At 31.6% G+C, this 16,677-nt stretch overlaps 1 protein-coding gene across 1 annotated transcript; it reads left to right on the top strand.

The window, feature by feature from the left end:
• Nucleotides 1-2,340: 2,340 nt before the first annotated feature.
• LOC114167599 (long chain acyl-CoA synthetase 2-like) lies at nt 2,341-8,898 on the top strand. The gene is made up of 19 exons (XM_028052707.1): nt 2,341-2,760; nt 3,360-3,423; nt 3,700-3,789; nt 3,884-3,940; nt 4,723-4,771; nt 4,946-5,022; nt 5,404-5,443; nt 5,532-5,626; nt 5,743-5,907; nt 6,069-6,179; nt 6,266-6,353; nt 6,492-6,558; nt 6,633-6,708; nt 6,786-6,903; nt 7,354-7,599; nt 7,680-7,819; nt 8,054-8,236; nt 8,322-8,441; nt 8,612-8,898. The coding sequence occupies exons 1-19, from the start codon at nt 2,612-2,614 to the stop codon at nt 8,657-8,659; spliced, it is 1,983 nt and encodes a 660-aa protein (XP_027908508.1). The 5' UTR covers nt 2,341-2,611; the 3' UTR covers nt 8,660-8,898.
• Nucleotides 8,899-16,677: the final 7,779 nt, after the last annotated feature.

Genomic DNA, 16,677 nt, shown 5'->3' on the forward strand with positions numbered 1-16,677 from the left:
GTTTTCTTTGTATACCGACATTCGAAACCCGGTTATGAAATTGTCTACCGGCATTCGAAGTCCGGTTAAGCCTTTAACGAAATTCTAAATCAGTTTTTTTTTTTAAAAACGACATTTGTAGTAATGTTGGTGATTTTAATTTTCTTATTTTTTTTATTTGATTTGTTTATAAAATTTAACTTCAATTGTTTTATAATTTATGTTTTAATTATTTAATTTTAGATTATTTATATTTTATATAAATAAAACTTTAAAAAAAGTGTATAAAATAATGAATAAAAAAATTGCAAATAACAAATATAAAACAATAAAGTATTAAAATGAATAAAAATAATAACAAATTAAAACAAAAAATAATAAAAATAAATAAATAAAAAACTCAAGTTCATAACTAAAAAATAATAAATATTAATAAAATATATTACAACAAAACAACAACTTATTAATATTAATCTAATTGAAAATAAATCTTTTATGCAAAATAAATTAAAAAAATTAAATTAGGAGAATTCGGTATATAAATATAAACTTTAAATAAAAAAATAGTTTACTAAACCGGACTTTCATTGTCGATAAAAATAACTACAAAAATTAAATTAATAAAATTTTATTTAATGTACTTATATAAAATATAAATAATCTAAAATTAAATAATTAATACATAAATTATAAAACAATTGAAATTAAATCTTATAAACAAATCAAATAAAAAAATAACAAAATTAAAACCACCAACTATACTACAAATATCGGTTAAAAAAAAACTGATTTAGAATTTCGTTAAAGGCATAACCGGGCTTCGAATGCCGGTTCACAATTTTAAATCCGTTTGACACTATTCACCGGATTTCGAAAGTCAGTTAAGAATTTTACCAGATTTCGAAAGGCGGTTAAGGATTTTACTGGAATTTTTTTTTAACTTTTACCGCTTAATAGTCAAAGACTTCAGAGGGGTATTATAGAAAATTTAAATTCTTTTGGAGGTGCAGTAGAACTCTTTGGAGGTGTAAGGAGAAACCCCCTTAACTATGAGATGCACCTACAATAGTAATCTGATCTATTTTGACCCACTTTATGAATGTACGGAGTCTAAGTATTTATTAAAAAATATTTTTAAACAAAAAAGTTATTGAATTTGAGTGTACTACAAAAAATAAAACTACAAACAATGATTAAAATCACGCCACAATAACACTAACAAAAATATTAAGTAGTTATTTTTTTTTTCTTAATTTGTCAATCAACAATTATAAGTCCATAATTTTCACATCCTTACTTAAAAATGATCAAAATTGGACTATGACCAAGCTTTAGAATTACCCACCACTTGTGGTGCTACATGCCTTTGGTAATTAATGTTACATGAAACATTAATGGTAGCACACAAAGTTAGGTATGAATTATGAGTGGCTATCTTTTCAATTGGCCACCAAATTAATGTTCAACTTTTTCCCCACTTCATATCATATTCCACCTAATCATATGTTTTGTCACACCAATTTCCAACTGCATGCATGGAATTATTCCATTAACCTAACATTACCCAACAAACTTCTTGTTCTTCTTCTATGGTTTACCACCCCATGACTATATTTTCATTATGGTTTCATTTTTCATTCCATCTTCACCAACTTGTTTAGAATTTGCAAACTGGAAATGGGAAGAGATATTGCACAAAACTATTGCACAAAACTAGCAAATAAAAATTAATTGAGTGCACTGTTTGGTGGAAGAGAGAGTGAACACGGTGATAAAGGATTCAATGTCATAAAATTAAAAATGCAAAATGCTGATAATGAATTCAATATCATAAAACTAATGAAGCCTAATTAGTGAATAAAACATGTAAAACTGAATATTGGAATAAAATTAAAGATAAAAAACTGAGTGCATATGTATTTATTTATGCTTTCCTGAAGAAATTCTCAAGACTTACAGTACTCAACAAAAAATGGCAGTGTTTATTGAGAACACATAACCAACTAAGCATACATTTATGAAATTTGGTTATCACTGTTAAGTGTTGACCCAAATTATGAAGATGATGATGCATAGTTTGAGGGTGCATTATTGTCCAGACAAATGCTTAATGGTGGTCATTAATAATATAATACATGATCCAAAAACTATTTTCTATTAATATCATGGAATATAATACCAAAGTAATGAAATATATATTGTAAAGTTTTCCATTAAAGAAAAAGCATACATTGAACATTGTTTTTTTTCTTTTTAGTGAGAACCAAAGTGTGTTTGGTTGTGTTTCCCAATTTGTCTCTAAGGAAAAAGGCAAGGCAAGGTTTGCTTCACCGAACTTTTGCATCCAATATAAATGCAAACACAAAAGTCACAGAAGAGGTGAAAGAGGGTAGGCATTAAAGCAGCTACAAAAATTTGTTCAGAAAATGCGTAGCAAAAGTAAACACTGAATTTATTGCTCTGCCTCAACCTCCTCCACATTGCTGCTTCACATGCACTTCTTCTTCCTTTGAAATTTGATTTATCCACACCCCTTTGCCTTTATTACCTCACACATAACTCCACTTTGATAATCATCATCCCCCAGACACAGTTCTGTGACACACACCTGCACATTCCTTTCCATCTTACAATGCCAGAGACTTTCACTGTGAAGGTTGAAGAGGGAAGGCCTGCAACTGATGGAAACCCATCAGCAGGTCCTGTCTATAGGAGCATTTATGCCAAAGATGGTCTCTTGGAGGTTCCTTCTGATTTGGAATCACCCTGGGATTTCTTCAGGTCTGTGCACACAGTTATGCTTATTTTTCTTTCACTACCTCATCCTTGCTCACAACTCAAAATTCATCCATCATTAAGTCTAGGAAATTTTTATCCGTTTTCTTGTGTTTATGACACAGATAAACATCACAATGCTAATCATTCAGGGAATCTCTTCTAAATTCACTAACTTACTTTAGAGGCTAAAGTGAGTAATAATAGTCCCTGATGAGAAAATTAACACACACTATTTTCATGCCAATTTTTTTTTTCTTTTTCATCAATCACCCTGTTCACTTACTTAATCATGACTCAGTTTATAGCACCAAAATTCGAATGGAAGTGTTTCTTTTTTTCCCCATATTAAGAAGTAACATTATTATATTTTTATCCAACTGTGGTAGTATTCATTTTAATGTATATTTTCTTGTTAACTAATTTTAACTAGTTTTTTTTTTTTTTTTTTTTAAATTTTCTTTACTATAATTTCTCAATTTATCAGTTAGATGTAAAGTTCTCACTCCAAAATTGTATCAAATGACTATTTATGTGAATTTTCTATATAAGAAAAGAAAAGCAACACACCACTTCTTATTCAGTTTTGGCGCTTCATTTGGCAGGAACTCTGTTAAGAGGAATCCCAACAGCAAAATGCTTGGTAGGCGTCAAAAAACAGAATCTAAGGTATCAACTCCATTTTTTTGGAACTTAGAACTAAAATCTCCTATTTTTGTTCTTTGTCCCCTTAATTAAAAAGTGAAACAGCACACTAATGGAACTGGTACTCTCTTCGATGATTGTTAGTCTTTTTTATGCTTACATGTCACCTTTTACCTAACTTGAGGAAATGGGGACAAGTTCTCTTGTTATGGATAGCTCCAAGAGTCTAAATTATTGGGGAAAACAAATTTATCCTCAAATTTTTTAAAACATCATGTGAATGTTGAGGTGAATTTACAGGCGGGTTCCTACATATGGCTTACATATCAAGAGGTTTATGATGCTGCCTTGAGAATGGGTTCTGCCATGAGGAGCCGTGGGCTCAATCCAGTGAGTTTGAAACATTCCTTGTCCTTTTAAGATGAAGTATTGAATCACTGAATATTGTGAAATTCATAATCTAACTACCACTTTTAAATCACAGGGAGATCGTTGCGGCATATATGGGTCCAACTGCCCTGAATGGATCATTGCCATGGAGGTATACCACTTTCTTAGTATCATCATATATTATTCATTTAACAAAGCCTCTTATCTTAGAGTTTAATTCCTAGGTCATAACATAATTTATCTTATAAGAAGTCAACTTTAAATTTATCTCAATTATACAAAATCGAGTTATAAGATAAAGTTTCTACCCATCTATATCTATATAGTGTAAATTAGTCTCATCTTTAGTTGATGTAAGATTTTTAAGAGACTCTTCATATCAAGACACATACATCTCTAGCAAGAGACTATATACTTGTGGACGGTCCAATTTGATAGCGATAACATGATAGACCCATTAAACTTCTTTAAAATAAACTCTAAATAACTTTTATACGATATCAAGAGACAAAGAAACAAAAATAATTTATTATATTTAATACATATACTATACAGAATATCTGGAAGCTAAATAACTAATTATCTAGAATATCTAATTATATTTTATTCTAATATGTCATCAACCAATCGAAAATCATCATTAGTATGACTTTAAATTATTAATCATAAAAGTAAGGACACTATTCTACAACAAAGTAAAATTTATTTATGATCGGGCATTTGACACCACTTCTACCCCATAACCTTAAGACAATAATGTTATGGGTCTTTATTTTTATATAGTGTTTAACTTTGTCTCTTATATCCAATGTGGGACTTTGACCGACACTTAGACTATTCCCAACAATTTACGCTGCATTTGCAATACTATTTAGTTGACATTCTGATGGGATTTCACTTGATTTCACTTGATTCCACTTTGCTGTTTTGCAGGCTTGCAACAGCTGTGCAGTGTCATATGTTCCCTTATATGACACCCTTGGTATGTGTTTTCTGACTTAACAAATGTCTCACTGTCTTTGTTTTTAGTATTTGAAACATTTTGTGGATACAAATTGGAGCATGTATCAAGTTTCTCTTGCTCAACACTCATTCAGTGTGTCATTCTGCCAGCTAGTAATTGACTTTGGCTTTGTCTTGGGTTTATGCTTACCAGGTCCTAACGCGGTGGAGTTTATCATAAATCATGCTGAAGTTTCAATTGCATTTGTTCAGGAGAAAAAAATTCCATCAGTATGTTCTAGTTCTTTGAGCACAACTTTCTTTTACTATTTCTAGATTTTCTATAACATTGAATTGTTCTATTTCTAATATTACCATATTTGTTTAGTAATCCTGGATTCAGCGAGTGTGATAGAGAATTTTGCTGTTTCATTATTTGATGATATGGCTTTACTTGAACCTTCAAACTCACTAGGATTATCTTATCTGGTTCTTCCTAATGTTACTATCAGCCACTTTCTGAGAACAGTAATGTAAAGTCAGGTCTTGAAAATATGCCATGCCTACTGCAAGTCCTTTTCAATGCTGTCTTTTATAGAACACAGTTGTGATTAGCAAGTTATCCATTGAATTCCTTCAAGTTTCCTAATGAACTAACATTTGTTTCCGCAGATTTTGTCATGTCTTGCGCAGTGTTCTTCAAATCTTAAAAGTAGGTGAAGCATTGATGTTTTAGTTACTCATAGATTAAGGGTCTTACCCAACATACCATGCTGACCGAGCTCTAATTATTGGTGTAGCTATTGTGAGCTTTGGAAGTGTTTCGACCACACAAAAGAAGGAAGCTGAGGAGCATGGTGTGTCCTGCTTCTCATGGGATGAGTTTCTTCAGTTGGTAAGATGTTAAAACTGGTTTTCAATTGGTGTTCAAAGTCAGAATCATGAGTCATCTTTTCTGAGTATTCTGAGATATCAACAGTTTAATACATTCTCTCTTATTCCTTGTTCTAGGGATGTCTGGATTGGGATTTACCCTCGAAAAAAAAGACAGACATTTGCACAATAATGTACACAAGTGGAACAACTGGAGATCCCAAAGGTGTGGTAATTAAGAATGAGGCTTTCATGGCTGAAGTGTTGTCTGTTGACGACATACTTATGTTAACAGACAGAGTGGTAAGAACCATTTTTCTTGAAGCTTAATTAGTTTCATCACATATAAATTATAATATTGACTCAGGGAACTATGCCACCCCAATGATTTTCAAATGGAACATAATTTCTTAAACCCAGTTCTGATAACTGACAGTGACAAGACAAATTTTGTAATATTTTAGGCAGCAGAAGACGATGTGTACTTCTCCTTTCTTCCTCTTGCTCACGTATATGACCAAATAATGGAGACCTATTGCATCTCCAAGGGTTCATCAATAGGATTTTGGCAAGGAGTAAGATTTTTATTCACCTCATGGAATTAGTTTTTGGTTACTTCTTTAAGTGTTCTGTTATGGATTTTTCCTGTTGATTCATGCAGGATGTCAGGTTTTTGCTGGAAGATGTTCAGGCACTGCAACCAACTATGTTTTGTGGTGTTCCTAGAGTTTATGATCGCATTTGTGCTGGTAAAACAAGAATGCTTCTTATGATCATCATTGGTTCTGTGACTACCATATTTAAACCAGAATCAGAATCTTAAAGTGTTATTAAATTTTTATGTTTGTGTGACTACATTATCCAATAAATAAGCTCTTCATTTGAAGGTATCAAAAGCAGACTTTCTTCAGCAGGAGTACTGCGGAGTACATTGTTTCAGTGTGCTTACAACTAGTATGTTTCATCATTAAACTCAAGTGTGAAGTTATCTGTATGTGTGTGTAAACTAATTTGGAGTTTAATGGCAGCAAGCTAAAATATCTGGAGAAGGGTCTTCCACAACACAAAGCAGCGCCTCTATTCGATAAGCTTGTGTTTGACAAGGTATAGTAGCACTTTAACTTCATGTTGTTCTTTTCATAAACTCTGGTTCAAAACTAAAATACAAGTTTCAATGATAGACAAAACAAGCACTGGGTGGACGTGTTCGCATCCTGTTATCAGGGGCTGCTCCTTTGCCTAGGCATGTGGAAGAGTTTATGAGAGTCACTAGTGGATCTACATTATCACAAGGATATGGTATGGTATATGAATATTCTACTATAGAGAAAATGTATATCAAAGCTTTCTGAATCAAGGACTAAATTTTCAGAAACTCACTAGAAATTAGAAATGATCATGTCAATTAGACTCATTGCCATGTGCCGGTCCTAACCTACTTCTAAAGAAACTCCCATTTTATTGGCTTATCAAATGATGGGCCTCCAAATGCACCAGTCCTCAAAACTCCCTCTTAAAATAGGTTAGGATCAGGACCAAAGTGAAAGTTCGAGTCGAGTTGATCCATGTTAAAAATCAAGACGAGTCAGCCTAAGTGACATGACCTGTGGACTAGGCCAAATTAACAGCTTGAGAAACGATGGTTCAATACTATAAAAGAATTCTAGCATGATTTTGATATAATTGTGACATGTTAATTTTGTATATGTGCATGATCATATTAATTTATTATCATTTTTGATGTGGCAGGTCTTACTGAAAGTTGTGCTGGGTGTTTCACTGCCATAGGTGATGTGTATTCTATGACAGGAACAGTTGGGGTTCCCATGACAACCACTGAAGCCAGGCTTGAATCTGTGCCAGAGATGGAATATGATGCACTTTCCAATGTACCCCGAGGAGAAATTTGTCTGAGAGGAAACACCTTGTTCTCTGGTTATCACAAGCGCGAAGATCTGACCAAAGAGGTTATGGTTGATGGTTGGTTTCACACAGGTAAGCAATGTTGTTCTTGATTCAAGATTCAGTGATTTGTAAAAAAGAAAAAGAATTCACATACAAGTACATCATTGCAGGAGACATTGGAGAGTGGCAACCAAATGGAGCCATGAAAATTATTGATAGGAAGAAAAATATCTTCAAATTATCTCAAGGAGAATATATTGCTGTGGAGAATATTGAAAACAAGTACTTGCAGTGCCCCCTTATAGCATCGGTATGTTTCTGCTTCATTCACTCAGTCATTAAAACTAGAGAAACAATAGTGAGAATTCATTTTTTGTTCAGATATAAAATTACAAGAAAAGTTCACCAATCAAGCAAACACCAGATTGTATTATATATTGTAAATTTGTTTTATTTTTAGTCGATGTAACATCTGTAACAAGAATCACAAATTTCAAATTTATGTGGTCCAATAATGGATAAAAGAATCTTCTTTCTTATGCAGATTTGGGTGTATGGAAACAGCTTTGAGTCGTTCTTGGTGGCTGTTGTGGTCCCTGAAAGAAAGGCCATTGAGGATTGGGCAATATTGCACAATGTGAGTGATGATTTTAAATCATTATGTGACAATCTAAAAGCAAGAAAGTACATTTTGGATGAACTCAACAGCACTGGTCAGAAACTCCAAGTATGTATATATAAGTAGTTCATTATGCTGTGCTGCTAGTTTCTGGTTGTTTTAGCTATGTCTGACATGAAACAAACACTCTCAGCTCAGAGGATTTGAGCTGCTAAAAGCCATTCACCTGGAGCCAAATCCCTTTGACGTGGAGAGAGATTTAATAACTCCAACATTCAAATTGAAGAGACCACAACTGCTCAAGTACTATAAGGTGCTGTTCTCAAAATTTTGAATTAGCAGTTTGATTCACAATTCCTGTCAAATATGCATCAGTTTTTGGCTTCCATGCATCAGCAACAAATGTTTATATCTATGAATTCTAATCAGATGTTTGAGTGATTTACTGAATAAACACTACTCTTTGTCAACATTATTTTGCAGGATCACATTGATCAACTATACAAAGAAGCAAAGGGAGCAATGCAGTGAACAAAATGAGCAACGATTTTTCTGAATTCTGGCAGTTATGAAGCAAAATCCATTTGACATATTTTGGTTCATTATTGTATTTACTGATGTGAAAAATCATAAACATAGATAGAATAGTTCGTATGTTGTTGAAAGCAACTTTTGTAAAAAATCACATAGTAAATTGTGTGGACAATGCAACATATTTACTTCTTTTGGCATATGAAATCCAATCCAAATACAAAAGGTCATTAGGAAAATAAAATTACAAATATATATATTTTGTTATTTGATGCCATGTGTAACATTCCATTTAAATAGATTTAATCTACTAAATAAAAATATCCCATAATTTTAAAATAAGAGATCAACTAGATGAACAATATATATATAGGAATTCGTCATTACAGTCATCCATAAATATATTTAACAGGATAACTAAGGCATACTAAGGATGCCATGAACAAAGCATAACTAAAAAGTTTTAACAGTATTGCAAAAGGAATGCTCCTAGAGCGAGGAATTTCGAAAGAATCATGGCCTTAAAACTACTCCTAAGAGCCATATATATATATATATATGTATATATATGTATGTATATATATATATATATATGTGTATGTGTATATGTGTATATATATATATATATGTATATATACATATACATATACACATACACATATATATATATATATATATATATATATATATATGTATATGTATATATATGTATGTATATGTGTATATGTGTATATGTGTATATATACATATATACATACGTATATATACATATACATATATATATGTATATATACATATACATATATATATATATATATATATATATATATATATATATATATATATATATATCAGGACATACTAAACTGTACTACTGCCACCATCAGGTCTACTTTCAGAATTTCCTCTATCTGTCCCACCAATAAGGTGATCATCGCAAAAGAGAAAACAAGACAAGAAACAGACACAATTGAAAGGGTAAGCTAGTGTAAAATAATTTTTAACATATTATAGCAAACAGGCACTTAAAACAGTTCCAAGCATGCAACAAAGTAGGCACAAAATCATGTTATAGCAAGCAAGCAGGACACTATGACTCAATTATCTGGATACATATAATAAGACGAGATTCACTAGACGCTTGCACTTGTGGTGACCTCTACTGCTCTGCAGAGCCATTGCCAATGGGTTTCACCCTACCACACACAAGGTTAGCCTCCAAGTATCTAAGGCCATTATCCTGCCAAAGACTAGGGCCTCCCGCTACTCTCACCACTTGGATCAGTTTGCTCTACGTGAGACTAACTGATCCTTTAGAGTTTCGGCATGCGATCCTTACTTGAATCCTTATCTTGATTATCTACACTACACACCACCAGGAGACCTCTCCACGAGACTCATGGAATTACGTCTATCTCACACCAAATTCATGTTTCTCATACCATAACCACCATTTTTATCTCAAACATCCAATTCTCATGCCAAAACACCACCAACCACAATTTCATGCCTCAATTCACCCTAAGCATACCAATTTCAGTTCTTACAAACCAACCAACACATGCATATTCACATAATTAATGTATTTTCGAGATAAATAACTAGCCACACTTTAAATCAGGAAATTAAAACACAAATCTGCACGGTTCTCGCTTAGGCTAGAAGCCTTCGCCTAAGTGACTAATATTGTCTCGCTTAAGCTAGGCTCTCTCGCCTAAGCGAGTGCGTTACAGGGGCACTCTGCAAGCTCTCGCTTGGATGAGACCTTCTCGCCTGAGCGAGATCACTCTTCGCCCAAACCCTAAATCCCTCGCCTGAATGAGGGCTCAAGCAGAGAACACCAGGTTTCCTCGAAGGCTCGCTTAGGCAAGCCGTTCTCGCCTGAGCGAGATGATGCATCGCTCAAAATAAGAACCCTCCGCCTGAGCGAGATGCTCGAGCAGAACCAGGGTGAGCTTCTGCTATTCTTGCCTAGGCGAGATGAGCTCGCTTGGGCGAGAATATCAGTTCTCCCGCACTGTTTCACGCATGCAGCACCAAAAACAGCCAAACACAATTCATACAGTTCATTCATATATGAGTACAAGCATTTTTAAATCATTTTAAGCATCCGACAGAAGCAGAAACATACCACATACTTCAAAACACGAAAAAGGATCTAGCTTCCCTTACCTGGATTGAGAGTAACAAAAGCAAACAGGTCCAAAACTAAGGAGACCACAACTCTAATAACTAGAGAAGTGAGCTGAAACCTGAAAATCAGGACAAAACAAGGGGAGAAGGTTAAAGCCTAACCAAACCATCGTGCCCAAACAGGTATTGGGGGTCCCCTACTGGACTGGTCTTGGGCCTACGAAAAGCCAGACCCAAACACTTATAAAGCTGAAAAGAAATGGAGTTTACATCATGCACACTTTTAATATATTCTATTTTATCACTTTGTACAACATGATCATATATTGTTTATATAGTATTTTTGATGAAAACATGTTTTTAGTTTTTTAAACATTTTAAAAGTTAAATTTTAGTAAAACTGAAAATGTTTCCCTTTCTCTTTTTTCTTTGAATTGGTTTCAAATTAAAATTAAAAATTAAAACCTATAACAAAATTAGGACACAAAAAAAACTTAAAACAAATAATATATAAGAAGAAAATATTAGTTTCAACCTTTTAAATAAAGAGAAATTTCAAATTGTGGTGGCTGTCTTGCATGATTTTATAAGAGTAGGCAAAAATAGTTGAGTGTAAATTTATTATTCTAGTATTCTTAAAAAGATAAATTAATCTAAAGTTTAGTCTTTTTTGACTAACATGATAAATGTCAATTCTTATTTTTCAAGATGATGTTTCTATTTTTAAAATTGAAGAATCATTAAATCGGCTGTTTTTTTCTTAAAAAATTATTTTGATTAGAATTAAAATTTTTAAATTAAACTAAATTAAACACTTTTGACCTTTTTTTTTAAAATTAAATCAAGTTAGTCTTACCTGTAAAGGCTAAAACTAAGACAATTTTTTTTCTTGAAAATGAAAAAAAATGCGATTAATTTAAAATTTAAAATTTGGATTTAAAATTTTTCTTTTTTACTAATGATAAAAAAATTATTAGCTTTTCAATGTCGCATTATTATTTTTCAGTTATCAATGTTTTATAATTATTTAATTTATGTTCAATAATTTATTTGTTTATTTAATGTATATGTGACCACAGACTTCCCTTTCTTTCATATAGTAAACATCAACGTGTCTCAAATATCAATTATAGTTTTAAAAGATTTAATGAAAATAGGTAAAAATATGATTATCTATTGTTTCCTGTAATTGTTTAAAATTAACTTTTTTATACTTTCTTTATACATTTTTACATTTTTCATCAATGACGATTTTATTGTTGTCTACAAATTTCTTCTTTGAAATATTATTGATAAAAGTTTTTTCTAATTTAACAGAAATATGATCCTGTATATAACTAAAATATTAATTATATTGACAATATATTATCATTCTTAACATCCTATACCTGCTTTACAAATAAAATCATGAGATATGTTACGAATTGTGTTTGGATTGTAGTCTAATAAATATTTTGAAGTTTTTTTCTAAAAACTATAAATATAAATTTGCCAGAAAAAAAATATTCATTTTTAATCAAACTTTCAAATTGATTAATATATTATTTCTTTTAATAGCCGCTTAGACATTGGAGCTTTCACTACAAGAAAAGGAAGTTTTAATAAGGATGGTTAAAATCCCTTTTAACTTGAGAGTTGTAATTGAAACCTTTCAGGTTTTTGGTCGTTGTTACATGTGCTATAATGACTTCCATTACTTCCTCTTCTTAAAAAGTAATTATAACAACAATTTAAATTAGATGTAGTATTTTAAGGTTTATTCATGAATTTTATTACACAAACTCACCAAAATTTTGGCACAATAACACCTTACTTTTGAAGTTCTGAAAAAATAAACAACATAATTTACTACGGAGGGTTGGATTACTCCGAAACATAATACCGGTAGGTCTAAAATACGAATAGATGGGAACAATATTGAAATAATATCAAATACCACAATTATAAATGCTGAAGTTCTTACCTTTGTCAGAGAAAAATCTAACATCCTTATACTTTATTAAAAAAATATTGAAATATAAAAACTAATTAGAAATTTCTAAATTAGTTATGAAAAAACTATTCTGTCTAAATCATTTAAAAATAATATTCAAAATTCTTTAATCAAATTTTTAATTATTTTTTAAAATAAAATACAAAAGTTTAAATGTTTTTCTTAACTTTATATTAAAAAAATATTTTAATTATTTTACATTATCTTAACTATTTTTTGTTAACAGAATCAACTCTTTATCAACCATTGAGCACTAAAGAATACTACATTGAACATCATTCAGTTTGCAAAATATGCTACTGAATAGTGAGAATCCAGAGCTAAACGCTAGTTAGTTCGCACAATGCAACGCTGAGCTCTAGGAATCCAACGTTGAGCATCACTTAGCTCACAAAACAGAATGCTCAGTGGTGGTGGATATATATATATATATATATATATATATATATATATATATATATATATATATATATATATATATATATATATATATTATATATATATATATATATATATATATATATATCATGTAACATTTCTTTCGCTCCCTCTGCAAGCACTAGGAGAAAGGTAAAACTTTTATATGTAGCAAAATTTGGATGTTTTGATTACATTCGACTAAAGAGATCAACCTATGTTAAATAGGTTTTAACAATACAGGAAATTTTACCCTGCGTAGTTTCTTGGGAATTAAGGAATCCTTTTAGGGCTGCTGGGAAGGGGGCATTAATCTATTTTTTATCTTTTGGTGGTCGGATCGAATGTGATGTCATATACCAGCTTATTTATTACACATTAAAGATTTGAGACAATTTTTTTAGTACATTTATGATAAGTCAATATTGTTTATGCTTTCTTAGTATAATCCATGTTTTAGGTCGATTTACTTGTGGTTTATAGGGTTAGCTTTGTTTGTATGTATAACACACCTCTTATAACATTTTATACATACTCAATAATATACAATCTCCTTGTAGTAGTTCCTCTTTCTTAAATCCTAAGCCCTAAGCCTTTTTCACAAATTTTATGATTGAGAAGAGATTCTTGTAGTAAGCTCTTTTTCTCTAAATCCCAAGTCCTAAGCCATAAACCTTAAGCCTCTTTCGCAATTTTTAAAGTTTCACTAGATCACAATTTTATTTTCTACTTTGAGACAATTTTTGAGGTTCTGCACCATGTTGTTTATGCCATTTTAAGGTATTTGTAATCCACTAATATTGGGTTTGTATTAAGTTTTGTTCGTTGCTTCCACCATTGTCATACCATCTTCGTCTTTGTCTGAAGTTTACTAGATACCTAGTCTTACTATGAATCTTGCTTTTGTTGAGAAAATTTTGTGATTCTAGATATAATGTGTATTTCACTCCATCTGAATGTTTTGTACAAGATCGCACATCTCAAAAAGGTAATTGAGATAGGTCGTACGTAAGGTGAACTCTATGTCTTGAATTAGTTCAAGGAGTCAATAGTTGTAGCCTCTAGTGTGGATTTATCTTGTTTCGTTTGTCTTATTCTTCTTCTTCTTCACCTTTTTATTTGTGACATTCCCATTTAGGTCATGTTTTTGCATCTCATTTAAAGTTATTAGTGTCTATGGAAGTCTTGGGTACTTTGGACAGTCATGATATTTCTGATTATAGTGGTTGTAAACTGGCAAAAGTTTTTGCTTTACCTTTTAATAAAAGTATTTCTTCCCTTGCTCCTTTTGATCTTGTGCATTCTGATGTGTGGAGACCTTCTCCTGTATCCATCAAAGGAGGTTTTAGATATTATGTCTCTTTCATTGATGATTTTTACTTGTTTCATTTGGATCTATCTTATGAAACGTATGTATGATTTTCTCACAATTTAAATTTTTTTTAATGCTCTTGTAAAAATCCAACACTCAATTACCATAAAAATCTTTTGTTGTGACTTGGGGGGTGAGTACACTTCTATTGATTTTATTACTTTAATTGCCTCTATTGGAACTTTACATCAAACTTCTTGCATTGACACTCTTTAACAAAATTGCGTTGCAATGCACAATACTTTTATAAGTATAATTTATTCAGAGAGCATTATTTATTACCCAACATTACAATTATAATTACTAATTGGTATCATATATTCTTGTATTTTTTTTGTTAGGTGACTTAAGTTTTTTTTTTCCTACTGCACCCAATAGTCTCACATAGCTTAGACACCGAGACCTAAGGCTGTTTAAATACTCCTTCCTCTTTCCACCCTCTGAGGTGTCTTTTAAGGCCAGTGACAGACATATTCTAAAGTGGACAATACCTTAGATGTATGGTAATTATAGTGATTCTATCATCGGACTTTGGATCGGAACATTGGCGCCCATCGTGGGACCGATAATGGAACCATCAGTCCTGTGGGACTGATAACAAAACCTTTAGTCCTTTAAGCCTTCCATTGGGGATGATTCGCTCATTCCCGTTAGACCTAGACTGTTGGCTTATGTTCCTACTGCACCTAATAGTCTCACATCGCTTAAAAGTCGAGGCCTAAGGCAGTTTAAATACCCTTTCTTCTTTCCATCCTCTAAAACGCCTTTTAAGGACAAAACCGTGATTGACAGGTTCCAAAGTGGATAATATCTCGAATATATGATGATTAACAACAATTCTATCATCTGACTTGGGATCGGAACATTAAAATGTTCTTATCAAGAGCTCAAGGTGAGCCTTTGGATAGGTGGCAAGATCTGGATGACTTTGATAAACCTTGATGGGATGCTTTCAAGGGTAGAAATACAAGGGAAGATCCACTTGCAAAAGACTCTTCGTCACTTAAATCAGTAAGAGAATTATGATCTTTTGTAAGAGAGAATGAATATATCAAAGTGTGTGTATTCCCTATGAAATATCATATGTATTTATAGCTCTTTTAAGCCTTGGACCTATGTAATAAAATTGGTAACACAATATTAAATAATACAGGTGAAGTAATGTTTTACCTTAATTGGTTAATAATAATAATAATAATAATAATAATAATAATAATAATAATAATAATAATAATAATAATAATACAAACCTGCTTACACCATACATTCTACAAATTAAGGAATATTACAAAATAATTAGACTACTAAGATTTGGTACAGTTACCGTAATATGAAGATTATGTAGAAGTATCTTAGAACGTTTCCATATTGAAATGTTTAGTGTGCCTTATTGGCTTTGAGTTATGCGTTGGAAAAAGAAATAAAATTTTGTAGGACTGAGTATGAATTGGATTTAAATCCGCCAGACTGTGACGAAAGATATATGATTATTAGTCATCCTATAAACGTAGTTTTCCAGCCAGGTGATATGTCCCATATGCCTGCTGAGGTTAAAAAATATAATTACTAATATAACTTCTCATCTTCCTTTTTACTCAATACTACGTATTGAAAATTGTATATACTTTCCAACTATTCTCAATTTTTGTATTTGATGAAACATGTCTACATAGATGGTGTGAGATTTAATGAAGAGACGCGTGAGGCTGTGGTTTTCAGTCCAAAGCATGAAAATCTAATTTCTTCACTCTAAATTTTCTTCATGCTTGATTTCTATTCTATGTGATAAATATGCATATTTTATATTCTTAGACTTATATATATGATAAATTTGCATGAAGATATATGTAGGACCATCAGTTCCAACATGCGGAAGTGATCGGTAATTTTAAAGTTTTAAGGATGTTAAACCCTTAATTTTTACTAAAACTTAAAATTGGTCTTTTGGTTTTTAAACATTGATCTAGTTTAGTTCAATTTTAGAAATGCATCATTACAAGAAAATATGAAAATAGCTTCCGTATGTTAATTTGAGATGGTGTAGGAAGCAAATAACATTCCCTTAGCATCTATTATAAAGAAATAAAAGAAAAAAATAAAATA

Source organism: Vigna unguiculata, chromosome 2 (genome assembly GCF_004118075.2).
Source record: "Vigna unguiculata cultivar IT97K-499-35 chromosome 2, ASM411807v1, whole genome shotgun sequence".
Taxonomy (NCBI): domain Eukaryota; kingdom Viridiplantae; phylum Streptophyta; class Magnoliopsida; order Fabales; family Fabaceae; genus Vigna; species Vigna unguiculata.